This window comes from Petaurus breviceps, unplaced genomic scaffold (genome assembly GCF_028583685.1).
Source record: "Petaurus breviceps papuanus isolate PSGF00001 unplaced genomic scaffold, PetGlider_PUasm1.0 98, whole genome shotgun sequence".
Lineage (NCBI taxonomy): Eukaryota > Metazoa > Chordata > Mammalia > Diprotodontia > Petauridae > Petaurus > Petaurus breviceps.
In genome coordinates, this window is record NW_027187460.1 from 65,116,813 (window position 1) to 65,144,453 (window position 27,641).

The 27,641-nt window shown below is 37.8% G+C and overlaps 1 protein-coding gene across 2 annotated transcripts; it reads right to left on the reverse strand.

The window, feature by feature from the left end:
* Nucleotides 1-27,194, reverse strand: POP1 (POP1 homolog, ribonuclease P/MRP subunit). 2 transcript variants are annotated; one of them, XM_069081131.1, is made up of 16 exons: nucleotides 26,937-27,194; nucleotides 23,023-23,169; nucleotides 21,177-21,353; nucleotides 20,816-20,991; nucleotides 18,271-18,519; nucleotides 16,988-17,075; nucleotides 16,411-16,598; nucleotides 15,414-15,664; nucleotides 15,229-15,322; nucleotides 13,484-13,595; nucleotides 12,629-12,748; nucleotides 8,337-8,452; nucleotides 5,246-5,437; nucleotides 4,443-4,597; nucleotides 2,304-2,642; nucleotides 1-941 (listed from the first exon to the last, which is right to left on the reverse strand). In XM_069081131.1, the coding sequence occupies exons 1-16, from the start codon at nucleotides 27,052-27,054 to the stop codon at nucleotides 284-286; spliced, it is 3,180 nt and encodes a 1,059-aa protein (XP_068937232.1). In that variant the 5' UTR covers nucleotides 27,055-27,194; the 3' UTR covers nucleotides 1-283. The 2 variants fall into 2 exon arrangements, with proteins under 2 accessions (XP_068937232.1, XP_068937233.1); XM_069081132.1 differs by lacking the exon at nucleotides 26,937-27,194 and adding an exon at nucleotides 26,706-26,923.
* Nucleotides 27,195-27,641: the final 447 nt, after the last annotated feature.

Below are 27,641 nucleotides of genomic sequence, written 5' to 3' on the forward strand. Positions count from 1 at the left end.
TCAGAATACTAATAATAACTTTAGTTATACAGGTCAGAATTTAAATATTTTAAAGGAAAAGGCAAGGGATAGAAATCAACACCACTGAGTAATGTAAACATAGGACATGATGAGTTAGCATTTCATTCATTTACATAATACACTATGATAGATTTTTAGCTTGTTTTTTCAAGCAATTTCATATGACATATAGTGGAAGGCAAAAAGCAAAAACTTAAATTGTGTGGCTTTGCCTATGTTCTCTTTGGCACTATTTGTACTTTGCTGTCATATGAAATGGTATTTATATATCAATAATTAGTCTAGCAAATCGATACTGCAAAGATGCCGGTGTTCTTAATAAAACTAGCCCCCTCTGATCTGCTGGCTGACTTAAGAGCATCTCCAGAAGGCCGGTCAAACTAACGAACCCCAATGCTTCTCCACAGCCAGCAGCCAGTGAGAAATCTCCTTTTGTCACAAATCCGAGGAGGGTCCGGGAGCAATGGCCAGTGACTTCAGGGAGAGGCCCTGGCCACAAGCCAGGAGTTCCCTCTGCACACACCAGGGTGCAGCGCTGCTCTACTGCCACACCTTGGGCGGCACTTCCCTCTTGTATCGGCTCCTGCTCCATCTTCTTCTTTTCTTTTTGTTTCTGTGCCTTGGCCTTGAATGGGTCGCTGTGTCTGGACTCCTGAGGGCCACAATAAAGCCGATCTTCATTTAGACGCAGGATGTCATCTTTTGATGGGATGCAGATCATAGTGTGTAACTCTGGGTGTCCCTTTTTGAGCAACGATAGGCTGACCCACACCAGAGATCTTGGATAGTCATGTAAGATGGACACGCAGATAGACTTTGTCAGTTCTTGTTGATGCATCCTGGAAGCTTGGAGGGCTGCAAGATTTCTTCTAGAAACAGGCTGACACCAGGCTGCTAACAACTTTAATAATTTTCTACTCCTAAATGAAGTAAAAAACATCTGTTTCAGAATCTTATTAAAAAAAATAATATAAACAAAAAATTCAAGTGTCGTCATAGGTAGCTAAATTTTTAAAATGTTATATGTAAGAAAATATCCGGGGGGGGGGGGAAGCAGCTAGGTGGCGCAGTGAATAGAGCACTGGCCCTGGACTCAGGAGGACCTAAGTTCAAATCCAGCCTCAGACACTTGACAAACACACAAAAAACTAGTTGTGTGACCTTGGGCAAGTCACTTAACCCCAATTGCCCTGCCTTCCCCCTTCAAAAAAAAAAAAGAAAGAAAATATTGGTAACTCTAAGCCTGGAAAATAGTATATATGCATTACCTTATCAATAATGGGATTATTTCCGTTTTTAAATATGTAGAATGGGACACCTACCACTTTGAGAAAGGAAAGAAGTTGGAGGGAAGGAAAGAAATAGAATGTAGGGCAATGGTTCTTAATCTTGGGTTCATAAATTTTAAAAAAAATTTTGAGAACTGTATTTTAACATAGCTGTTTTCCTCTGCAATCTTCTATTTTTTATTTTATGCAACCCTCATTGATAGAGTAGGGGTCCAGAAGCCTCAGCAGACTGCCAAAAGAGCCCACAACACAGAAAAGGCTAGGATTTAGGAGGTGATAGCAGGTGTAGTAGTAATTAGAGAGAAATAAGGATTAGAGGAAGGAGAAAGGAACTTGGAAACTGTGGAATGCCTGCACAAGGGAAGGAGTAACTGGCAGAAAAAAAAAGTAAGGTATAATGGAAAATTGTCCTCCATAATAAACATTTAACATTTTTGCCTACTGAATACAGAACAGGCAAAAAGAGTCTTTGGTAGAAAGCTTAAAAGTCCTGTTTGAAGATATGTCGTTTTACAAGTAACAAATGGCTATACTAAAACTAAAAGGGTAAGGAAAGTCATGCTTTTATAAATTACCTCATAATGTGATGATGTGAAATTACACAGATATTACCTTAAACCCAGCAAAGCATGGACAAACCATGTAGCTCTTCTTCATTGTCTACTAGGTGCTGCTATGTGTGAAAACAGGACAAGATGTGCCCACACACACACACATACTTGTATCTATTACTTGGCAGAAACTATCTTAGATGTTTATTTACATCAATATTTTCATTACTAAAGTGCTGTCGAATAACACACTAGGACTCACTAAATGATTTCACCTTGCCCTCTTTGGACAAAGACATAACTTATAAAATGAATTAAGACAACTAAAATTGACTTGTATGAATGCTCAATTCATAATCTACATAAGTTTTTAAATCTGGAAAGATGATCAAAATCCCATCAGCAAGTAAAAAACTTACATAATGATGACGAGGTCACTTACCTCAGAACACAGAAGGTGCTCTCAGTTCCACATACACCTTCATCTGCTGTGTCTCCTGACCCTGCAGCACCTGGAGAATCGGTGTCCATCATCTCTTCTGGCTCTCCTGGCTGGTCTTTCAAAGTCTCAGAACCACAAGACAGCTGTGGCCCCTGCTCACAAAGGTCTTCTGTCTCAGGATCACTCTTGGCATTTGCTGATGAACAAGAAGGAGATACAGGAGCCTCTGCCTGAGCTGTCCTTCTGGATTCCCAGTCTCGCGTTAACTGCTCCCAAGGACATCGGAAAGGTGACAAAGTACCATGTTTGACATAGTTGGGCCTCTTTGCTGGTGGGTGCCTAATTAAAAACAAGGAGAAACCAATTTGCACATTGTTCCTCTGTCACAGGAACCACTCAAACACCACCTTCATAATAACAATTCAAGGCCTAGTCTGTGTGCCAAGCACTGTACTAGGAAAGTAAACAGTCCCTGGCCTTAAAGGAGCATCTAATTCTATAGGGGCAGCCAACATTCACAAAGTCAGTATTAAACAACGGGCTGGGGGGGAGAGGGGTGCAGATAGGGCTAAGCTCTTATATGAACTGGTGCTTGAGTTAAGCTTTGAAGGAAGCTGGACATTTTAAGAGAGAGGTGAGGAGGGAGTACAGTCCAGGCACCTGCCTGCCTGTGCAAAGGAAGAGGTGGGAAATGGAATGCCAGGAACAGGCAGCAGCAAGGCAGTCCAGTTTGGCTACAATACAGACGTGAGAGAAAGCAACATGTATGTAATGAGCCTGGAAGGGTAGGCTGGGAATAAACTGTGAATGACATTAAAAGCCAAACAGAGGAGTTTACAGTTTATACTAAAGACAACAGGAAGTCACTGGGCTTTAGCAAGCAGGGCTAACACACAATCAGATCTACACTTCAGGAAGATGGATTGAGGGTGTAGGGAGGAACCAGACAAGGAAACCAATTGGAATTGGCCAATTCCAAATTTCAATTGGGAAGCATTTACTGAAATGTGATAGGTGACAGAGTCTTGGATCTAGGCACTCTCTTTGGAGAGACGGGGATGAAGGAAAGCTACATGGTTTAAAAAAAGAAAAACTATATTCATGAATTTATATGCTAAAGACTAACTGATTAAAAGTGTTAGAATCTTCAAACCATGGAAGTTCAGCCTAACTGTTTATTACCACAGCCTAAAGGGCCTTCCAGAAAATATGACTGGCTCCTGGGCTCACCCAGGGGATGAGATCTGAAACCAGACTTACAACCTCTGGATGCAGAGATTAAATTGGTCTTAGAACTAGATGGACCTCTCCAGAGTCCCCTGGACTAAAGTAAAACAAGTCTAATCTTCAGCTATTCCAAATCTGAACAGATTAAAAGGAACTAATAATATGTGCTAGTAAAAACACTCGTGTTTGTTTGGACCCTCAACCCAGTGGCCAGACTAAAATCATAATAACCTTCAAAGGCAGCCAAATGATGAAACACCTTTTATTATAGGGCACATTAGCCTACCTGCTAGATTAGGGATTATTAGTATGCTACAAATACTACTTATGTCTATTTCTATCCTCAAATACAATTTTTCAACTTTTAGTTAACCTCTCAAAGAAATAAAAAATGTTCTCCCTCAGCCCAGAACAAAATGATCCGGTTGAAATATCCCAAAGCTTATTTCATATCATTACTAGGAAAGAAAAAGCTGAGATGTCTGATTATACACATCCTTCATAGTCAAGTCACTTTAAAATTCTCCATTTGAGTTTACAATTATTCACGTGGAAACTGAATTTCTTCTTCTATCAGTGTTGGTCTTTTACCCATGTTGCAAGTTGACTTTTAAAGCCTACTTATTTAATACAATGGAAAAAGCATACCTTGACTTTGTAAGGCATGCAGCATCATCAGTATAACCAAGGAACCCAGCAAAAGGGCTCCTAACTACTCACATATAAAAGTAGATGAGAAATTTATTGTACTCAACTACATATTTAAAACTTTACTTCTGGGTAACATTTACCTCGAAACAAACCAAACATAGACACCAGTTAACAACTAACTGCTGCCGTGTTGGTTTACCAATGAGCAAATCCACTCCTTTATTAAATGTGAACTACATCGAAAGCTAAGACATTACCTACCTTTTGTATTTTTCCAGAAGATTATTTTCTTGTTCTACGGCAAATACAGTTCCAGCAGGGCAGTCTGGGAAATCATCAGGGATGCTGGGTGCTCCTGTATACTGAGAGTGCATGAGAGCCTCTTTTAATCCTCCAACTCGTGCACCATGATAGATCTAAAAAGAATATCCAGAAAAAACTGCCACTTTACACACCTAAAATTGAAACACCATGCTACATACAATTGCTTCAGGAATGTTCCTACTCTTACTTGGTCAGGTGAATCTTTTCTTGCTCTAAAACTGAAACATTTTGAAAATTACTGATCAGTCTAAAGGCACAAATTTCAAAATGACTTTCATTTTTTCCTAAGCATGATAAGAATAATTAAAGCCAGCTCAGATAAAAGATAGCTATATAGCTTTTGTACATATTTTAGCTGTGAATACAAGTGAAGAAGACATAAGCAATAATCTTTTTCTAAAAAATAGCCTCTTAAAAAAAAATTGCCTCTTTTCAGCAAAGATTTTTGAGGCTGTATTGTCAGAAGTTGCACAAGTATGACAATGCCACCGTTTTTCATCACCTCTAATTTATAAAAGGCCAATTTTGAAAATTTCCCAAATACAGAAGAGGGCTCTGATCATCTCAACTTACTATAGAGAGACTGGCTCCATGAAATATGTAAGTAGTCATTACCACAAAATACTTAAGAGCCAAGAGCAAAAAGACAGCATTCAATGCCTACCACATTTTCAGCGTTCGATTTTTACTACAAAGACATTTTAAAATATATCTAAAATTCAGGTGAGAAAATAACTTACAAAGGGAATCCAGAAAGCCATTCCCCAACCTTTGGGAAGTAAGATATCCCAGCCACTTCCCCATCCTAGTCGATCTTCACCAGTTACTTTCCCTGGCTGTTGGATCAATAGTATGGGTATCTTGGATTCACAGTGGCCTAAATTAAGTTGTGATCCTGGCACCATCAATTCACTTCTCATCTGGTTTAACTCCTGAAATGAAAGAAAAGAATTCAAGGCAAGGACTCCTACTCCTTTAAAGAATCAACAGGATGGCCTGATAAGCAAACAACAAGTATTTTATGAAGTACTACCTACTATGTGCTAGGCACTGGAGATTTAAGTACAAAGAACTTAAGAATCCCTATTCACAGGAAGCTTCCATTTATTGTAAGGAGATATAATACACATGTAAATATACAATGCAAAATTAACAAACAAATATATATATATATATATATATGTAAAGTAAAATTTAAATACAAGGTAGTTTGGGAGGGAAGGCACTAACAGTTGGAGATATGGGGGGGTTGGAGGAGGGTGGAGAAAAACTTCATGCAAAAGATGGTACCTGAGCCAGGTTTTAAGAGGGACTCCTCAAGATGGAGGCTGAGAGAAGACATTTTGGGCACAGGGAGAGACAGGGCAAAAGCAGGGAGTCATGAGAGATAGCATCACTCATAATGAATAGAGAAGGTCGATCTGTTTGGAAAAGGGTGAGAGAGGGAGGAATCACCATTGGACATGGAAAGATGAGGTAGGGCCAAATTGCATAGGGCTTTAAAATTTAAACAGGAGAGTTTCTATTTGATCCTAGAAGCAATAGGAAGTTACTGGAATTTGTTGCATCTATGTACACTTGAGAAAAATTACTTCGGCAGCAAAGTACAGGATAGGCTGGAATAGAAAGACTTGAAGCAGGGAAATCAAGAAGGCAGTTGTAATAATCTAGGCAAAAGGTAACGAGGGTCTAAGGTGACAGTTGTGTGGGTGAAGAGGTTTCAGATGCAAGAGACATCTTGCATCTTCTGTTGTGAAGACAGAAATGGCAATTCCTGGTAACTGAATGAATATGGTAGGGTGAAGGAAAGTGAGGAGTCCAGGATAATGGTGAGGTCACAAACCCAGGAAAATGGAAGGATTTCATTCCATTTCTACTTCTGACAAGAACGAGAGAAGTCTGGAAGATAGGATGGTTTATAGGACAAAACAAGAGTTCAGTGTTGGACATTTTGAGTTTAAGATGTCTCTGGGACATTCTGTCTGAAATGTTCTAAGACTGAGGCACAATACATGTTATCTGTGAGTTACTTGCAAAGAAACAAGAGTTGAATCTATGCAAGCTGATAAAGTTGCCAAGAGAGAATGTAAAAGGAGAAGGGAAGAGAACCTGGGACAAAACCTTGGGGTTAGTCATCAAAAGAGACTGAGACAGGGAGGAGAAGCAAGAGAGAGGAAAAGCCATCCAGGAGAAGGCAGTCAAGAGCCAAGTGCAGCAGACAGGGTAAAAAGACTGAAGACTGAGAAATGACCAACATATCTGATGATTAAGAATCACCAGTCACTTCAGAGGCAGAGATTTCCACTAAGAAGCAGAGGAGTAAGAGGAGAGACAGTAGAGGTAGTGAGTGCAAACAGCATTCTCAGGGAATCTCACTAAGGGAGAAGAAATATTAGATAATAACTGGAGGGTATGGCAGAACTGAGGGATAATTTAAGCTGCTTCTTTTGGAATGGGAATTTATTTCACAATATTACCTAACTGCTAAACAAGAGTGACAGTAGAAAGTTATCTAGGCGTATTAGGTAGGAACGCCCCTCCCCCCATGATAATTAAGGAGCAGAGGGAAAGAGAAAAAAAATCATCTTAGTAATCTTTGGATATCCTATTACTTCACTTGATATAGCTAAAGATATAACTTCTGTAAAACTCCATGAAAGGCCAAAAAAATCAGAGGTCAAATTATTGATTCTTTCTAGATTCTAAATACCATAGCCAAGATAAAAGATACTGTAAACTATGCAGGTAATGTTATCCAAACAGCAACCACCACGTTTTTGTTCTACACTGAAATTCTTTTTTTTCCTCCCCTAGTAGAGGTTGAGGTATATAAAGGACTGCTTTCTTATCTAGCATTCCATAGGTTTTTGGAACTTATTGTTCAGTCATTTCGGTTATGTTTGACTCTTCGTGACCCCATTTAGAGTTTTCTTGACAAAGATATTGCAGTGTTTTGTCATTTCCTTCTCCATTTCATTTATAGATGAGGAAACTGAAGCAAACGGGGTTTAGTGACTAGCCCAGGGTCACAAGCCAGTAAATGTCTGAGGCTAGATATACACTGAAGTCTTCCCAATTCCAGGCACTCTCCACTGTGCCACCTACCTGCCTTCCTACCAAGCAAAACCGGGAACTTTTCTGCAATTTATAGTCACAAGAGTTGACTCTAAGAGGTTTAAGTCATTAGCCTAGGAAGTCACAAAGCCAGCACCTGTCAGAAGTATGTAGAAGAGTAGGCTCTCTATTTACTATGTCATGCTATTTCTACTGCTGTTTAACGAATGCTATGGGCTGCTTCAGGAGATGGCAGGTTCTCTCTCAAAGGAGATCTTCAAGTAGAAGACTTATGACCACAAGTTGAATATATTATAATAGGCATTCTTTTTTAGGGCAGGGATCACACTAGATGGTTGGTGACTGTGGTCAAAACTACCTTACAGTTTTTAAACCTAAATAGTTATTATTCCAGAAAATTAACAATTTGTAACTCAAAGAAATAAGTAAATGATCTCTAAGTAAACTAGAACTTAATCTTTTGAAAAATGCTTTCGTTTCTAAAAAAAAAAATTACTTTAAAATAAGGTCAATTATAGAGTAAATTAAAATTTACATACCACCCCTTTACAACAAGCCCATGAAGAAGATTAAGTTACACTTACAGAAAACTAATCAAAGTTTGCAAAAGAACTTTATATACATCATATGTGCTCCTCTGTATTTCCCGAAGTGAAAAAAAAGGAGGACTGAGGCACACACAATAATGGAGTCTATTACCATGGCAAGCCTCTCCAACCTGTTAATTTGCTAAAAGCCTCTAAGCACATTACTTACCTTTTCTGATATTTGATTCTCTGTGACACTCTTACATATATCCTGGTTCCAGATAAAACTATGTGCACAATCCACAGGCACTCCCTCTAGGCACAGCTGTCTAACTTTTTCATTATCTATAAAGGAAAAAAAAATCTTTCAAACCATACATTTTCTATAAATGTAACAAAGTGAAATAAATGCTGAAATTCTGGAAGTTGCTTTATAAGCAAAAATGACAAAATACTTTTAAGTGTTGTGTTTCTGAAAACATCTTCATTTTGGAAAACATTTTGTTAAGAACAGCAGCTAGCAATCTGAATTTTCTACCACATCACAAAATCGGGAGGTCAAAAAATACAGTATCTCAACACTAAATTACTTCCAGGTAATCATTTGGCTCTATCTTTACAAAGGCCAAATGCTACATGAATCTATTTTTCTAGAATATTTCCTATTTTTGCTAAGTTGGCACAATCCAATAACTAATATTCTGTGTTTTTTAAATCTTTCCTAGGAAAAGTACAGTAAGTCAACAGACTTGGGAGGAGGAAAAGAGGCATGATCAATTTCAAGTCTTGGGAAAACCAATTTTTACGAAGTTTAACATTTGTCAATTTAACATCTATGCTCAGCATATTCTCTGTGAAACACTTTAAAAAAACTCAATAGAAGGATATATGCCTATAACCCTAAAATGAAAACTACTCCAAGGGGGAGGTTGGAGAAGAAAAACCATTTGTTTTTAGCAACACAAACACACACAGACTGAAAGAACAGAGACTGTTACTCTTCCAACTCTTTCTCTATAAAAATGGTTAAAAAAAAAACTTATTCTCGAGTATTATTCTTTTTAAGTAAGAAAATATCTTAAGTTTTGCTTCAATGGGCTGAGAAATTGAAAAAATGATCCAGTTGATGTTTGTTTCAAGCTGTAGTGCTGAAATGTTGGCACAGAGAGAAATCATTCAAAGCTATGGATATGGGAGGCTTCTCGGAGTTCTGGTGGCTGGAAAAAAATAAATTGGAAGCAAAATTGAAATATGTTTCATAGTGGAAGGCAATGAAAGACTGATGAAAAGCTTACTAGATGTCCAAGTTCCTTGAAGGCAGGAAAAGTTCTAGTACAATGTAAATACTCAAAATATTAAACTATTCAATTTTAGGCAACAGGGCGTACTTACATTCAAGAAGTTCAAACAAATTCAAAAAAATTTCTATGTACTGATGCTATAGATTTAAAGATAAAATTAGACTTCATTTGGTTCAAGCTACCAGTAAGATATGGCTACTATTTGGTTTTTTGGTTTGTGAGAATCATGAGAACATCCAAACTATTTTCAAATACTTTAAAGACAGTTGAATCATTCTTAAAAGAAGACTTTTGAAACTTCCTTTTGAAAAGGCCTGTAACCCTTTAAGCTAGTTAGATAAAATGGCTATATTACTAAAGGAATCCAATATACTAACTTCAAGGCCTATACTCACCAGACTATAATGTCACACCATTTCAGACACATGATAGTATGTCTAACTAAAAACTTCACTTAGGCCTTTTCTCTCTTTCAGACTCCAAGAGTCTTCTAGCTAATTGGAAAATCTAAACTGTGACTTATAGACAAACAACCAAAAATAGCAAATTTTAATTTTAAAATTAAACTGAATTAAGTTCTTTCAGTTAAAATGATTTTTTAAAAATCTAAACTATTAATCTGGAGAAGAAGCTGGATTTAGATAAAATAAGAAAAGCAAAAGGAAAATAAGGAACATTTCATTTCAGGGCCAAAGACAGGCAAGATTGGGTTCTTAACAAACATTCTACTTTTAATATAATACACAATGAAGTTAAAATAGCCTGCCTGATGAGTCAGTTTTTTGCAATGCAATTTAGCCAAACTGTAAGATGAGGTACATAAGCTCAGATGTCCCTCAAGGGGTCAGCAGATTTGTGCTCTGAAAGGTATTTGCAAAAATAAAATGTTAGAGAGACTTCTCTAGCATTCGGACAAGAAGACCCCCTTTCGTGTTTTGTGGGGAAAAAAAACAGGAACAAGAGGGACAAAGAGGTCTATTAGCATAGCTTAAGTCGAATTTTTTAAAAGATAAATCCACCAGTAATTTGCAAATCTGAGTTCTAGACACCAGCAAGAACCTAATAAAAATTCTAACATTAAAAGTCAGCAAATACAAAGAAAGGTATTAATTAACATAACACAAGGCCACTTAACTGTATTTTTAAAAACCATTTCCAAATGGAAAACTAATTACCTTAAACGGGACAACCGCTATCTTTAAGAAGTGTAACATTATATAAATGCGTTGTACAAAGGATCAAATTATTAAGCAAACATCTGCAAAGCATCTCAGAAGATAAACAATGACTTCAAGATTTCCCATTACCTTGTATTTGACATGTCTATTTCTGACAAGGCCTGATCAAGATCTAAGTATCCAGCAGACAGGTGACAAGCTGTGTCAAAGGATTTCAAGTTCTGGACAATCACAAAGCTATCTCATAGACAAAGACCAACGCTCTAGATTTCTAATACTGATTCAGCACAGTGTCTTTCTGTTGCTAGAGTCTTATGGATCTTTCTTCCTAGAAGATAGCGTTGGGATAAAATCTTTACTCCTTAAAAAATTTCAAGTACTGCATATAATTTGGGGAAAAACTGCTTTGATGGTCTTGACAAGCTGAAAGTCCATGGTAATGTAGCAAGATGGTGATAATTATATTTGATACAGGTTTGGGGTTTTTGTAATCATTTTTTTTTGCAGATACATAGGCAGGATAAGTCAGTCAGTCAACAATCAACAAACATTTAGTAAGTACCTACTGCATGCCAGATACTGTACAAAATTCTTGGAATTCAAAGAAAGGTAAAAAAACAGTCTCTGCTCTCAAGGACTTCACAGACTAATAGGCAAGACAATATGGAAACAACTATGTACATTCTATGTAAATACAGAATAAATTAGATAATCAACAAAGTAAAGGCACTAAGGGCAGTAAGAAAAGCTCTTCTTGTAGAAAGAAGTTGGTACTTGAATGAAGCCAGGGAAGGCAGGAGGTGGAAATGAGGAGGGAAAGAGTTCCAGGCATGGGGGACAGCCAGTGAAAAATCCTGGAGTTAGGAGACAGAATGCCATGATTAGAGAAGAGCCAAGAGGCCTGGGTTACTGGATCTCTGAGAATATGGAGGAGCAAGGTTAAGAAAACTGGAAAGGTGTGAGGTCCAAGTTATACAGGACTCTGAAGACCAGACAGAGGGTCTCATATGTGATCCTGGAGGTAACAGGGAGCTACTGGAGCGTATTCAGTAGGGGTGTGAGACCGGGGATGAGAGGTGCTCACCAGGATGGTGGCTAAGTCAGAGGAAAGAATGGGGAGTGTATTAAGAAATGTCACGAAGGTAATTATCGACAGGCCCTGGCAACAAACTGGATATGGGAAGGGTGAAAGGGAAGGGGGTGTGGGGGGGTATGTGTGTGAAGATCTGAGGATGACAAGAAACTAGATAGAACTGAAAAGAGCTAGATCAGACAATCTTACAGCATGTAGCTCTTCAAAAAGACCATAGTAACTATCAGCAAAGTCTTATTATGAAAAATGGATAAAGCTATCCTTACAGAATAGATGAGAAATGAATGGTCATTCCACACACCCCTGTCCTTCAAAGAAACAACTTAAATTCACTGCCTCACCAATCAAGACCTGATCCTAAAACTCTTCTTTTCCAAATAGTACATCTTTTCTTATTCAGTTTTGACAGAAAGTAGACACAAAAGCAGTAAAATATTCTTCTGAAAATTTCCTTCTATACACTTGGTCTTTTATTCAACCACTTAGACACTCATTTTCATTAATCTAAGATTAAATTTGCTTAAATTACAGTCTGGACAAATGAGATAGCAAAGGCAAGTACAAGTTAACAATAAATCCTCTAGACAGGCTTCAGTTGGTATAATTAAAGTTAATTTTAAAACAAACCCTCACAACTCTTTCATGCCAACATACTATAAATGAAAACACTGAACCTCAGCACCTGGGTTGGCCTTGCCAGGATTCGAACCTGGATCATCTGTATGTCTAAACAGAGGCTTCCACTGAGCACAAGACCAGCTGCGGGTGCAAATCCCTTCCTTACAACTAAAACCACTGACACTATTATAAGTGAAGTTTTTTTTTAAAGAACAAGTATTACTTAACACTAAAAATACAGACAAATCAGGAAGAATGCACACAAGAAAGAAAACGGATGTAAGTTGTGCCAATGAGGCTTTGTATTCTAAGGGAAACCAGTGCATATTACCTTGACATTTTTCTAGACTGGGCAAAGCCTTGGACTTCTTCTGAGGTAAATTTACTCGAGGATCTCCAATGGTCAGACCCAGAATAGTACCTGCTGGAATTTCTGCTGGAGATGCTATTCCTTTAATGAAAAGGATAAACTTAACAAAAAGTTATTCATATCAAACATGCGGACCTATATATGCTCATTTTGATCTTTTCAGACTTTCACATGGGACTCCTTTCTCTAGGGCTGACAGGTTAACAACACTTGTTCTTTCACTTTCCCACAGACATTTTGCAAAAATAAGTTATGATGTGAAAAGCATCACAAATACTATGAAAGAAAATGATACAAAAACAAAAAAATTTCATAATGCAATATAAAAAATGTTTTCCATCTAGACCCAGTATGGGCAAAGTAAGAGAATGCAGTGATTATGCCAACAAAATATTAAGGTAGGTTTGAATTACTTAGTATCTAATTACATAAATTTAGTTATAATTTCACAACAGTCACTTGAAAATGATTAACTACACCTCACTCATGGAGTTTACAGACCTCTAGGGTTCTCTTCATACAGCACAACAAATAGCTAATTAAGTCAAAAACAAAAAAACAACCTTACCACCTCAACTCTATAAGGCAAAGAAGATATATTCTTATATACATACAATTTTAAAGAGCTAATTATATCTCTTAAACAAGAAAAATAGCATAAAGACTAACTTAAATTTGCCCTAATTTTAAATTAACAATGAAATGTTTTAATTAATTCTATCCTTAGGACATATAACCAGTTTAAAAGTAATACGTATGCGTAACCTCCAGATGCAACCATTCCCTCCCACCTTCTTCATTTCCCCTCTCATATACCTCCCAACAATTCAAAAATGGCTTCTTGACGATGATGGACAGATACACTATCAGGATTCTTACAGGTCTCAACCCACCAACTGTGAGGTACTGTCTCTGTATCTTCTACCTCCTAAAAAATAATAAATTCTATTATTAGATAAGATAATATACATCAGATCTTTCACTTCTGTGTTGATTATGAGGACCCAATTTGTTATTTTTCTCTTGTTTGTATTGATCAGTAAATTGACACCATTCCTCTAAATAACTCACTAATTAATGAATTACTAATGTAGCTTAATTTCATTACTTCAAGAGATAACAAATACAGCTAATTAAACAAGGAACTGCTGCCATATCCTTTTCAAGATTTCAAATGGGGAAAAATGCATTAGGTTGTAAGATCGTAGAAGCTGAATTCATTAAACTATTTTCAGCACCTGACAGAAATCAACTTTCATTTTTTACATATAAAAGCATGTTTGTTTTTTTTTAAACCTAGTATTAAGAAAAGGCAGCCAGGGGCAGGCAGGTGGCTCAGTAAGAGCACCAGCCCCAGCGTCAGGAGACCCGGGATTGGTTCCAGCCTCAGATACTTGGCACCCACACAAAATAACTGGCCATTTAACCTTGAGCAAGTTACTTAACCCCAATTGCTTTAAAAAAAAAAAAAAAGGCAGCCATCCTTTTCTCTACCTCTCAAACTTTTACGGAATACTCTTCTAAAAGCTGAAATATTAGTTAAAACAACTCATTACTGTTTTAAGAAATCTTAAGTCTAAAAAAGTTTACTACAACACTCATAAATTTCAAACACAACACATAGATACTTCAATGAGAATATGATAGAATTCAAAAGTTTAACTGAGAAACACACAGGACAGTAGAAAGAACACTGGACTCAGAGTCCAGAGAACCCTGGGTTTAGAATCCTGCCTCTAGCTCTCCCTACAGTGTTGTGAGAGAATCCTTCACCTGCTCATTTGTAATATGGGGATAATAAGGCATGTAGTCTCTCACAAGATCACTGTATCATGAAAGATATGCAAAAAGTATTGCTTTACAAAGTGCACAGTTACATAAATACCAACTGTATTAAACTCATCTAAGGTTCTAAAAGTACCTCAGATAATGGGCTGAGAGGCTAAGCCTGCATTACCATCTCAATCTGATTTTTATGTAAGACACATCCTTTTGGTCCTCATCACCTCTCAGTACTTGCTTAAAATTCCCTGCGATGGTAGCCCTGTCCTTGCCAATCTGACTCAGAACCATTCTCAAATGAGATCAATCACTGATTTTTTTTTATATATCCCATGTTTTAGAGCAGTACAACGTGTACTGCTTTATTTATGCTCTGGTTGGAATAACAGGACCAGCTATAAGCTAGTAGCTTTGTTTTTATCTACCTAAAAGTTAAAAAGCACATCTTATCTATTATAACATATCTGAGTTCAAAATAGCAGGGAAAAATGAGGCATTAAGAAATTATCTGATTTTACCAAGTTTATGCACTGAGTCATGAAAAGGGACTTGACTCAGAAACTGACTTGCTGGCCATACTCACCAAGTGCAGTATAAGCCAAACTAACTAATAATGAAAAACAAAGCCAAAACAGTTATGTTATTTTCCTAGATTTACTTCACTGAGAGAAAAGGGAGGTAAATAATAAAATGTAGAATAAGAAGTTTTATTAATTTCTAATACACTATCTTTAATTTGCTATGATAGTAATAAGAATTATGGCTGCATATATTCTTACAGTATAGACAGAAGCAGTTTTCAGTGCCTCAGTAAGAATACTGTGAGACAGTGGACCAATTAATCGGTATCTGTTCATCTCCATGGTCAAATCACTAAAAAGAGAAAAGAAGATAAAGCTTAAAATATGAATTGCTATCATAAACAACTTGGAATATCCTAGTTTGGAATAAAGCAGCCATATACCTGACCACAATGCCAGTAGCTGAGGATGTCCAAGAATATGGTTGAAACGGATTTCTAGTTCCATCACCCACAATTTTTTTCACTGGATTAGTATTTTTTTTTCCATCATCCCTCTTTCTTTTCTTGCAATTCTCAGTCTGTTTAACGTGGCTTTTGTCTTCATGGGGTGTCAAAACTACTTCAGGAATTGCGGCAACTGCTTCTGGAGGTTGCACACACTGACATACTCTTTTTAGTTCAGTTAATATGTCCTAAGAATAGGATTAATTTAAACCATTTCAGTGTTCATTTAAAATTAGAAAGCTGAGCAAATTTAAGTTGATTTTTATGTAATCTTTCCATTAAAATTTACATAAACATTTACTACACATCCCTTAGGCAATTTATCTAAAACATTTTTATGAAAGTATCAACAATCTGAACAGATAAAAAACCAGCCAATAGATTAGCTTGAATAAATAATTCAATTTTAAACTGGGAACACAATGAAAATATGGAAGAGATAAACCATGAAAAAACCAGCAACATTCTTGAAATACTTTATCACCAAATATCACCTATCTAGCACCCAAATAGTATGATTTTGTTAAATCAGTTTTTGTATTATTTTTTACAACAAATCTCCAAACTAGGCATGTTTTAAGCCATCTTATTTATTACTAATTATTACTAAAAAATCAGTTCTTACTTTTCAGTCAATATTTACGATACAAGAAACATCTCTGGTTTGTAGTATCTATTCCAATAGACACTATTCTAAGTCACCTGCTAGAATTTAAATTTTAAAAACCCTATCATGGGGCAGCCAGGTAGCACAGCGAGTAAGAGCACCGGCCCCAGAGTCAGTATGACCTGGGATCGAATCCAGGCTCAGATACTTAGCACCACACCCAGAAATAACTGGCCGTGTAACCTTGAGCAAGTTACTTAACCCCGATTGCTTTAAAAAAAAAAAAACCCTATCATTCTAAGCTGATAAAAAGATGAAAAATTATACCTGTTTGAGAGTTGGATGTGTCCATAACCACAATTTTCTATTTACAGGAATGGTACTAGTGCCACCCTCAGGTTTCCAAATAAATGTGATGGGCCCAAGCATCTCTTCAGGATATTTATCAGCCCGATAAAGGACTAAAGAGCCTTGCCGTTTTCCAGACAGAAAATGAACTGCTGCAAAAGTAAGTCCTAAAACAATGAGATGAACAGAATCCTTATTATTGTCGGTTGAGACAATGGCTTTTGGTGTAGTCTCCTTCCCTAAGCTCATTCTGGTAAAAGTATAACTTTCTTTAGTCTATAAATTCTCTTAGAACTTACCAGAAATCAAAATTTTTCACATCTTTGTATACTCCACAGTTGTGTGCACACCTAATATATGTGAGTCTTAAAAACATTTCACCTACACTGTCTACTACCTGGTTCTAAAGAGTGGTGTGAAATTTTTCAAAAAGATCTTTGTAAATGGCTGCGGTTGATTAAAATGCTGTTAGAAAAAAGACTTTTTTCTATTAACTCTTCAAAACAAAGTGAAGTAGCTTTAACCTATGTAAGTTGTGTAGCTATATAACAATTACCTGTATCTATGCTGCACATTCGAGACAGTGCCTTTAGTATTTCTTCCTCTTTGCCATTTAACTCCAAACAACAGTAGTATGATAAATCCTGCACACAAAAGGGAGAAAGAGGTGAGTTAAAAAGATAGGTTTAAGATTTTCTGATGAAGACTCAATGAAAAGTGAAAGCATATTAATGTCTTAAACCTCTAAAATTCCAAGATAATGAATTGCTTTCATTACCTGTGTAAATTAATTATCACTCTGAAAAGTTTCCAACTTAGCATCAGTAAATGTTTTTGTACAATGAATGGGAGGAAATAATTCACAGTTATAAATTCCAATTTACTACTTGAAAGGTGATTTATATTGTGTTATAAACCTTTAGAAAATATTACAATACTACCTACTTCACATGGTTATTTTAAGGATCAGATGAGAGGATAGATGCGAAGGAAAGCAATTAAACTAAATCTATCTCTAAGTAGGGTATTAGAAGGCTGCTACTTTCAAAGTATGTTCTTCCCCCCAACCCTCCTGAATGTACTCAACATAAATAAAAATGATTAGGCAACTTCTTGGTAGATACTCCTCTTAGGTAGTTAATACAGACACTCAAAATTTATTTATTCAAAACCTGGGAATCTGAGAAGACTTGGGGGGAAGAGATTTATTTTTACCCCATACTCCTTGTTCTTTACAACCTTAATAATATACAGTATTTATTGATACAAAGAATTTTAAAACTTCTCAGGTTGGTTAAAAATTAACCAACTGATTGGTTAAACACCACCACAACTCCCACATTCACTACGACACACACACATATGTACACATACACACACACTACTCCCTCTCTCCCTGCAATCTCATATGTACCATTAGTTTGCTTTAAAAAAATAAACCAAAATATAAGAGCAATTGTGACTAGTTCCAGATTTGCAGAATCAAATTTATCATTTAGGTTTTTTGTTGTTCAACTCTTTATGTGTCTGACTCTTTATGACCCCAATTAGGGTTTTCTTGGCAAAGATAGTGAAATAGTTTGCCATTTCCTTTTCCAGCTTATTTTACAGATGAGGAAACAAGCAAACAGGGTTAAGCTAATTTACCCATGGTCACACAGCTAGTAAGTGCCTGAGGCCTGATTTGAACTCAGGTCTTCCTGCCTCCAGACCCAGCACACTATCCACTGTACCACCTAGCTGCCCAATGAGGTTTTGCCATACTCCATTAATTCCCTAAAATCTCAGAAAATACTAAATAAAAACAAAAGCAAAGGAAATGAAAGCCTGGCATCATACCTGAAGGAGGCAATGCTTTGTCATTGCCCTGTAGGATGCTCTATAACTCTTAACAGTGGGACTCTCCCCTAAGCAGTATCCCCACTTCTTCACCATATGGAATCTTTTGGCATGCCAGATGTGAGTTTCTAGCCACATGTTCTTTTTTTGTCTCCGGTTAAATTCCAAGAGCAGGTTTGAGTGACATCTCCGAGCCTTGCGGCTTTTATTTTTTGAATGTTCCTTCTTTTGATGCTCCGTTTTCTCTGCCTATGTTGTCAAAAACATTCATTTTTTTCAGAGGTAGTTTTTAAATCCCAGTATAAAATGTTGACTCTCACACATCTTCTAACAATGTTAAATTGCACAATTCAAAACCACTAGGTTTGAGATTAAAATTTTACTTGTTTATATGTCATATCTGCCAGAGCTTTTGTCTTTGTTCTTAATTCTCTGGAATGACACCATAAAAGATTCGACAAGTAAAAATCATGTTCTCTTTCTCTTAAGACTTTACTTCTAGTAAAAACAAAAAACATCACAATGATTAGTTCCCAAGGAGGAAATAACTGTGGCATTTAGGTCACTCACTGACAATCTAATACTACCCACTTTGATCACAATTTAGGTTAATATCTTGGCAAATTTTGGAAGATGGTAAGTTAAAGGGATGGGGGGGGGGGGGATAATGGGAGGAAGTGGAATCAAAGCAGCCCAGCTGGTGGAAACAAAGGAAGCCTCTAGGTCCACACTTCTGGGTGCTTTAAACCAGGGTTTCTTAAACTTCTGTGGATAAAGACAAACCATTTTTATAATCTCAAAATGCTCAAAACCAAGATTATGAGCAAAAAGCTAATCAAACTTGTACAGGCTTAAAATTCTCAGCCTTTGAACCTGAAAGCAAACTAAATTATCCCTATGGACCTACTCTGCCACATCTAAAGAAGAACAGTAGAGTTAAAAAAGGCTTTAAAAATCAACCAGTCCAATCTCTTTATCTAATAGATGAGGACACTAAGACCCAAAGAGGTAAGTAACTTTCCTAAAGTCACATGGCTAACTGGTAGTAAGGTCGAGGCTTGGCTCTAGTCCTATACTTTAATGTAAAAAAAGAGGTAAAATCAGCCCAGCCATCAGCTGGTTAATAAAAGCTACAGCCCTAGGTGCCTAAATATATCTATGTTAAATATACCTATAATACCTAAGCACTTTAATAGTACTTAAGGCTTCACCACACAGGTATAAGAACTATACAAGGGCAGCAGAAACACCTACCTATTTGTGAATTTCTATTCCAATCTCACAATGCCCAATTCTTTCCTAGTTTAATGAGAGGAACTTTAAGGCTGTCTGGAAGTTTCACTAACCTCTGAGGGAAGGCCATTAAGGATTCTTCCACAAACTATTCCTTGGTGCTCTGCATCAGAGCACTAAACTAATGGAGCTGCACTGGGCTACCACCTGTATGATCTAGTATTTCATTTCTTATATTCTTGGATGGTATTTACCTACTGCCAAATATGTCTGAAATTTAGTCACAAATATAAATTCCCATTAAGGGATCAAGGGTAGAAAACCAAGTTTCACCTATAAGGCAAGGCAGGAAAGCCAAGATTCGATGGGAAAAATCAACAGTTATTAGGTACCTTCTATGTGCCAGGGATACAAAGAAGAAAAAAGACAGTCTCTGTCCTCAAGGAGCTTAGAATGGGAAGACATTACACAAAAGGGAACTGACAAGCAGAGAAGGGATAGACAGAGATGCCCTGTACCATGGCACGATGATGGTGGAGTCCAAAGCACGCAGTATAGTCAGGAGGAAACAAAGAGTGAGCTGAGCTGCTGGGCCCACTTTAAATGAAGGCTTGGGAGGAGTTTTTTGCTCAGCCCTCCAATCAGAGGGGCAAAGGCAAGGATACTGATGAGGTGTGAGTAAATCTCTAGTGACTGTGTGGTCATAAGATGGCTGAAGCAATTTTGGAGATGATAAATTGGTGGGGGTGGGAGGGATGATGAGGGATAAGTGGAATCAAAGCAGCCCAGCTGGTGGGAAATGAAGCCTCTAGGTCTACACTTCCTACTGCTTTAGACCAGAGCTTCTTAAATATTCCCAGTTGCAGCCCCTTTAGCCTAAGAAATTTTTGTGTCCCCAGGTATATAGGTATGTAAGATAGGCATACATTTACTGTTAATAAATCATAAGGAAATTTATTTTAAAATAATCCTTTGGTATACATATAATTTTAGTTTATTAAAGAGGAAAGCAAATTTGCACACTAATGAGATGGATGTGCTTGTTTATTTTTACATAAAGAATTAAATCTTGGTGAAATATTTGATACTGCAGGACGTAAAGCATCTTTGACGTTTCCCAGCACTGAATGATATTGTGATTTTATAATTGTCAATGCTTGTGTTCTGAAACCTTGCCAAACTTTTCGTGACATTCAGTACATTCAGCTGCGTGACTCCATATGAGGTCACAACCCACAGTTTAAGAAACGTTGCTTTAAATCCCACATCTGTGAACATCTTTCTCACATAAATGACTATATTAAAATCATACCTCTTTCTGAGCAATCTCGCGAAGTCTTTTGGGAAGGCGTTTCACATTATGGCTCATGGCCCTTCTTCTCATATGTCGGGGAAGAGTTTGAAACACTAGTGAATTGGAAGATTTCTGTGTCACTGCCTTCAACATGGCATTAATTTCAGCAGCTCGGGCTTGTGCAAAAGTAGACACTACAAAGAAAATCGCACTCTTAGAATGTAAAAAACATAATGCAGGGAATACTCACAAAATGTTTTATTTGCTTGATATTTTAAGAGAAAAGGAAAGGTAAAGTTTCCAGCAGCAGAACCAAACTTCTCTAAGTCATCCTGCCTAAAACAGGCATGCTGTAGTCCATTTCCCTAAAAGCACCTACCGGTTATATATTTAGGGATTTCCCGAACAGCACCTTGGTGCCCTCCTCTCCATCCTACTTGTCCTTTGCCCTTCTCTCCTCTGCACTGACCCCTGGATGGCTGTTCATTCATACAAGCTTCAAAACGTACGTGTGTCAATTTTGTCTGCTGATGCTGTGGAGCTCCAGAATGAGACTCTTAAAGATTTTCCAAAAAGAAACAGTAAGTAACACAATCTAGTACGAAACTAAAAAGCACTAAAATATCTCAGGCATAAAAGCTATCAATCACTCAACAATACTTACTGAGTGTTTATTATGTACAAAACCCTGTGCCAGGCACTGTAAAGGACACCCAGAGACAAAAGTGACAAGATCTCTGGCCCCACAGCCCAACAGGGATGTTTACAATTAGGGCACATGAAGCACATAGAAATAAAACACAGGGGGAAGACAGCTGCCTTCAAACACTGGGAGGCCATCAAGTAGAAGAGGGATGACGCTTGTTCTGTTGGACCTCCGGGGACAAACGTAGGAACACTGGGTCAAAGCTGCAGACAAGCAGCTTGAGGCTTGCTATGAGGAGACTCCCTAACAATTAATGTACAAGCTGTCCAAATGTGGTGAGTCCTCCATGCTCGAGGTGGATCACAAGGTGCTCTTCATAAAGTTGTGAGGAGTGATTCATTTGGAACACTACTCTATCCTAATTAGGATTAATCAGTTTGATATTTTACATAAATCATATAGGGATAATTAGATAAGAAAGATTCTTATAGCAGGCCTTTTCAGTAGCACTCAAACTTCAATCCAAAAATCATCACTTGTTTACCAGTTATGAAGCTCATTTGTGTAACCTCAAAATGCTGACAAAGAGTATCTCCATCCTGTTTTGCTCAAATTCCATGTCCAAACCCATCAGTAGTGTGATGCCTTGATTCTTTGAAGAGTTCCCCAATTTATTTATATACCTCCAGACCACTCTCTTGTCCAATATGAGCAGGTGGCCATCTTATGACCACACAGTCACTAGAGAGAACTCTTCCTTTGGACATCACAGAGATGTCCCATGCTTCATCCAACCTGTAACACCCCTGCCCCTTTGCTGATTTTTCAGCTAATACATCATTTTTGTTGATAGACCCACCAACCAATGGGACTTCATGTTTTGTGTTGCCTCTCCGGAGTGTCCAGGTATCAAATCCAGTATCAAACATTAAAAAACAAGGTCCTGGGGCCCAGAGGCATCTCAGATTGCGAAAAACATCTGAGAAGGGAGGCCAGGGACCCATGAAGTGCTACTAGCTTCAAGCTCTGCTTTGTGATGAAGAAAAACAAAGAAAGTTCAAGAGTACAGCAGGGTTTAGGAAAAAAAAAATTTAAGATAAGTGAGATGAAAACATTTATAGACTAAAAGAAATCAATGGAGACTAAAGCTACAGTCAAGAACTACTTGATTAGTCAATGACCTACAGAAGGTAAGAGAGGATGAGATCCTTTATCTTCATACTCTTCATTTACCTAGCTCCGGCCTTCAGTTCCTATTTCTCCCTTCTTCCTTTAAAGTTTCTATTTTCTTGAGTTATAACACTAGGTTGGTATTAACTACTATTTACAACCGCTAGTAATAACACTGAAATTTTATGATTTGTCTTTATTAGGGAAAGAAAAAAGTATTTAACTGTCTACAGTGTATACTATGACAAAGAAAAATATTAAAACAGTTCCTGTCCTGAAAGAGGTTACATTCTAGCAGTTTGAAAATGCACATTATACTTACAATTTAAGCAATTTGTTATTTGTATAACAGCTACCAAAACAATCTGGTACAAACAACTCGATTTAAATGGAAGTATATAACCAATACCTTGTTTTTGATATTGGAAAGATTCATTTCCATTATGATGTTTCACTCCCCTCTCATCCACAGTTCCAAAACCTGAAGATAAGGTCACATTGGTTGGCTGGTTTCTCATTTTCTTGGCATGTTTCTTTTCTCTTGCATTAGACATTTCTATAAAAGAAGCATCCATATACTATCATAAGATCAAGCAGTGAAACCTTACATAAAATATCAATATATATTAGAATAGATCATTAGTGGGGCGGCTAGGTGGCACAGTGAATAGAGCACCAGCCCTGGAGTCAGGAGGACCTGAGTTCAGATCTGACCTCAAGACACCTGACACACTTACTAGCCGTGTGACTTTGGGCAAGTCACTTAACCCCAATTGCCCTCCAAAAAAAAGAAAAAAAAAGAATAGATCATTACTTAGAATGACCAATAAAATTTGATTTGACAATACAAATAGTATAATGGAGAGATGAATGACTTAGCCCAAAGTGATGAGAGAGAAAATGTTTAGATTCTTAATATTTCTTTTTACAAAACAGCAATATTGCATTTACCTAGTTCAATGAGGTTATACAAAGAACTGGAACTTCCAGCAAAAGTTCCATGTCTACATACCATTGTTTGCAAGTGCAATGAAGCATTAACTAAAGGTTAACTATATTTAAATTTTTTGTATTATTCCAAACTTGAACAAAGCACAAAAAAATCATATGACACTATGAATGTATGTACAACTTTCTTTTTAAGTGTAAATGTTTTATGGAATCTCTATCTTAATCTGTTTTACAAATGTCTTCATATGATTCTCATGTGACTTGGTAGGTGGACTCCTAGATATTTTATACATTTGCATTTTCAATCAGCTTCTCTGCTAAGTTTCAACTCTCAAACATCATGCCTCCCCCAAGATAAGCTCATCACCTGAACTCTCATCACCATGGAGATTTAACTCAGTTTTTATGTTCAGCAACTTCTCCATTGCCTTTCTCCTCTGACTGGAAGGCTGTAGAGCAATAAATACCTCCCAAAGCCTTCCTTTATATATGGCTCAGAACTTTCCAGCTAATTCCTCATTTTCCAAAAGCTGAATCATGTCCCCATTCCAGGTTCTTTTCTGTAGCCCCTGTGCTCAGAATGATGCCTAGCACGTAAAAGGGACTTGTTTGACTATGACATTCTGTAGTTATTCTGAAAAAATTTCTTTTCCTACCTCTTCCTGTTGGATTTAATTGGTGATATCCAGAAAAGCTAATGATTTTTTGTGGGCTTGTTTCATATCCTACCTCTAAATGTGATTAACATCTTAAATTTTAACTGAATCTTTAGGATTCTCTAAAACATTTTATCATCTACAAAAAGCACTAATTCTGCTTCTTCCTTGACTGTACATATTCTTTCAATTTCTTCTTCTTGTCTTATTGCTTATAACTAGTTTTCGTAGAACTATATCAAATAATAGTGGTCAGCATGGATAGCTGCTTCATCTGTAATCTCACTGGAGATTACTACTTACCAATTACAGATAAGGCTCCTTGAGATAAGATTCTACTTGCTGCATTAAGAAACAGTCCCTTTATTCCTATGTCTTAAAAAAAATTTTTTTAAACAAAAATTAATGTTTTGTAAAAAGTTCTTTAATAAGTTTCTGTAGCCCCTTTGCTAATATTTTACTTAAGATTTTTTTTTTTTTTTGCTTTCTTTGGAGAGGGAAAGGCAGGACAATTGGGGTTAAGTGACTTGCCCCAGATCACAGGGCTGGTGTCTGAGGCCAAATTTGAACTCAGGTCCTCCTGACTCCAGGGCCAGTGCTCTATTCACTGCGCCACCTAGCCACCCCTTTACTTAAAATTTTATAATAAGATTCATTAGTAAGACTGGGTCAATTATCAGGATTGACTAACTTGACAAAAAAGGAAATAACAAATACTGCTGAAAATGAGGGAAAACAGGGACAGTAATATACTATCAGTGGAGTTGTGAACTGGTTCAACAATTTTGTAGAATAATGTGGAACTACTCCCAAAAGGCTATGAAACTAGGTATACCCTTTGACACATCAATGCCACTCCTAGCTCTGTATCCCAAGGAAATCAAAAAAGAGAAAAAGAAAATATATGTACAAGAATATTCACAGAATTCTTTTTGTGGTGGCAAAGAATTTCAAACCGAGGGGATGTTCATCAATGGGGAAATGGTTAAACAAACTGTGGTATATGATTGTGAGGTAATATAAGAAATGACGAAGAGAATAGTTTTAGAAAAACCTGGGAAGACTTGTATGAACTGGTGCAAAGCAAAACGGGAAAAACAAGAACAATGTACAAAACATTAGCAATACTATAAAGAGAATCAACTATGAAAGACTTAGCAATTGTGACCAACACAAGGATCCACCACAGTGCCAAAGGACTCATGATAAAAAAGCCTACCACCAGAGAGAAAACTGGTAAAATCTGAGTACAGATTGACGCACTTTTTTTTTCCATTTTTGGAATACAGCTCAGGAAATTCGTTTTTCATGTCTTCATATTAATGAGTTTTATATTTTTTGACTTCTCAATGGGTGGGGGAGAGGAAGGGAAAGAATCTGGAACTGAAAATAAAACTGAATTTTTAAAAACTTATTCATATCCTTTGCCCATTTTTTGAAAGAAAAATGGTTCTTATATTATTAGTTTTATAAAGTCACTCATGCCCTATAGCAGCTAGGTGGTAAACCTGGCACTAGAGACAGAAAACCCAATGTTCAAATTTGGTTTCAGAAACTTATTAGCTGTCTGACCTTGGATATCTCACTTAGTATGTCTGTCTCAGTTATCTGATCTGTAAAATGGGAATAATAAGAGAACCTAAGTCCCAGGGTTGCCTTAAAACATTATTATTATGACTGACGTAGCAGCCTAGGCATAGATTACTGGAAATTATTGGTGAGGACAGATGAACAAAACTTGGGGATGGGGTTTGAGAAGCCATAAACAAATCCAGTCAGTTCAAAGTAGAATCAATCAATCAATATTCACCATGCTTACTAGAATCAACTATGAAAGAATGATATTCATTAGTAAGAATCTCTAAGTGTTGAGGAAACAAAAGTGAGGAGTGGGGGGGGGAGGGAGACAAACATATATACAAACAGGCTACATACAGAATACAGAGGTACTAATTAGGAGAGGGAAGGCACTATTATTAAAGAGAGGTTGACTAAGTATGTGCTAATGATGGATGTTGCTGCAGTTTGAGACGGAGGAATTAAGCCAATTTTGAAGTACTTAGCTAGGTGACTAAATGAATAGTGTGGATCCAGAGTCGTAAAGACTTGAGTTCAAACTTGGTCTCAGAAGAAGACTAGCTGGGTGACCTAGGGACGTTGTCTGGATCAAATGAGATGTTTGTAAAGAGCTTAGCGAAGTGCCCGGGCCATAGTCCGGGCTATGTAGATACATATTATCATTATTATTGAAGGGGGAGGCAGTCTGGGTAAGGGGTTCTGGTGGGCCCTGCACTCCGAGGAGGGAGTGGATCCACAGACCGCTGGGCAGGTTCACACCTGATTCAATGCCTAGGTCAGCCAGCCCCGGCTTTTCATAGTAACAGGGTCACTTAAATGAGAACATAACAAACGACTATAGAAATGCATGCGGGGCACATAGTAGGTGCCTAATAAATGCTCCTTCCCTTCCCTTCGCTTGCCTCACCCGGGTAGTCCGCGACAGAGGGCTTGGAACGCCGCCTAAGGGCCTGCGCCTCCCCCCACCTCGCCGGAGAGAAGCGGGGCACCGACACGGTGTCTGTCGGGGGCTTGCCGGGCCGCTACCCCGCCTCTGACCACGCGACCGAGCTCTCTCCACTCCAGAAACGGAGACGGAGGCCCCCAGCTGCTCTTCCTTCTCGCTCGCCCTCTCTAGCTGTGTGACCCAGAAACCTACCTGGAGTCAGCGTGCCCGGAACCAGCGGAAAACCCTTGGGCGCAAGCGCAGCACGTTCGCGTCCCTGCAGCCGGCGCCTCCACAGCGGCGTGCGCGACAGGTAAGATGGAGAGCGCATGTGCTGGCAGAAGGGCTTCCTCACGTGGCCCCGCCTTCTTTGGGAGACTACAACTCCCAGAAGGCCCAGAGACTCCGCCTGCGGGGCGTGTCCTTGTGGCCAAAAAGGGTCTGGCCAAGTGCAAGAGCTTGCAGTGAGGCCTACCTATTTTCCCTGCTCGCTCACTTCACCTCGAATAAGCTATAAAAGACAAAATTTAGACATGTCCCTGATTAAGAAAGTGATCAGCACCACGAGAGCACCAGATGCAATCGGACCCTTCAGGTAACCACGTGTAAGGATGGGCTTGTGTGCGCACTATAGACACGGCTGGAGTTGAAAAGGACCCTTTTTACAAATGAGGAAACTGAGGCCCAGAGAGGGGGTGTTACACCGCTGCTTGGTGGCATTGCCGGGAGTGGAAGACAGGTCTATTGCTGGTCAGCACCATCTTGTTTGGGGCATCAAATACACAATATAGTTTAAAATCTGCCCAGTAACCGTTATTTTTAGCGAAGTTCACAGAAGGCATAGTCTCTGGAAATCCTCATTATATTACTGCTAAATTATATTTTGTATGCTGTTAATGTGTTTCCCGCATTGAGAAA

Bases quoted from the DNA above. Each gene is read 5' to 3' on its own strand.
- POP1 (XM_069081131.1), bottom strand. From the start codon at position 27,054: ATGCGCTCTCCATCTTACCTGTCGCGCACGCCGCTGTGGAGGCGCCGG. The intron at 21,354-23,022 runs GTATTGGTTATA...AAAATCTTTAAG, and splicing joins TTTCCAATATCAAAAACAAG to AGTCTCATTCTGGAGCTCCA. The intron at 5,438-8,336 runs GTAAGTAATGTG...CTTTCATTTCAG, and splicing joins AGAATCAAATATCAGAAAAG to GAGTTAAACCAGATGAGAAG.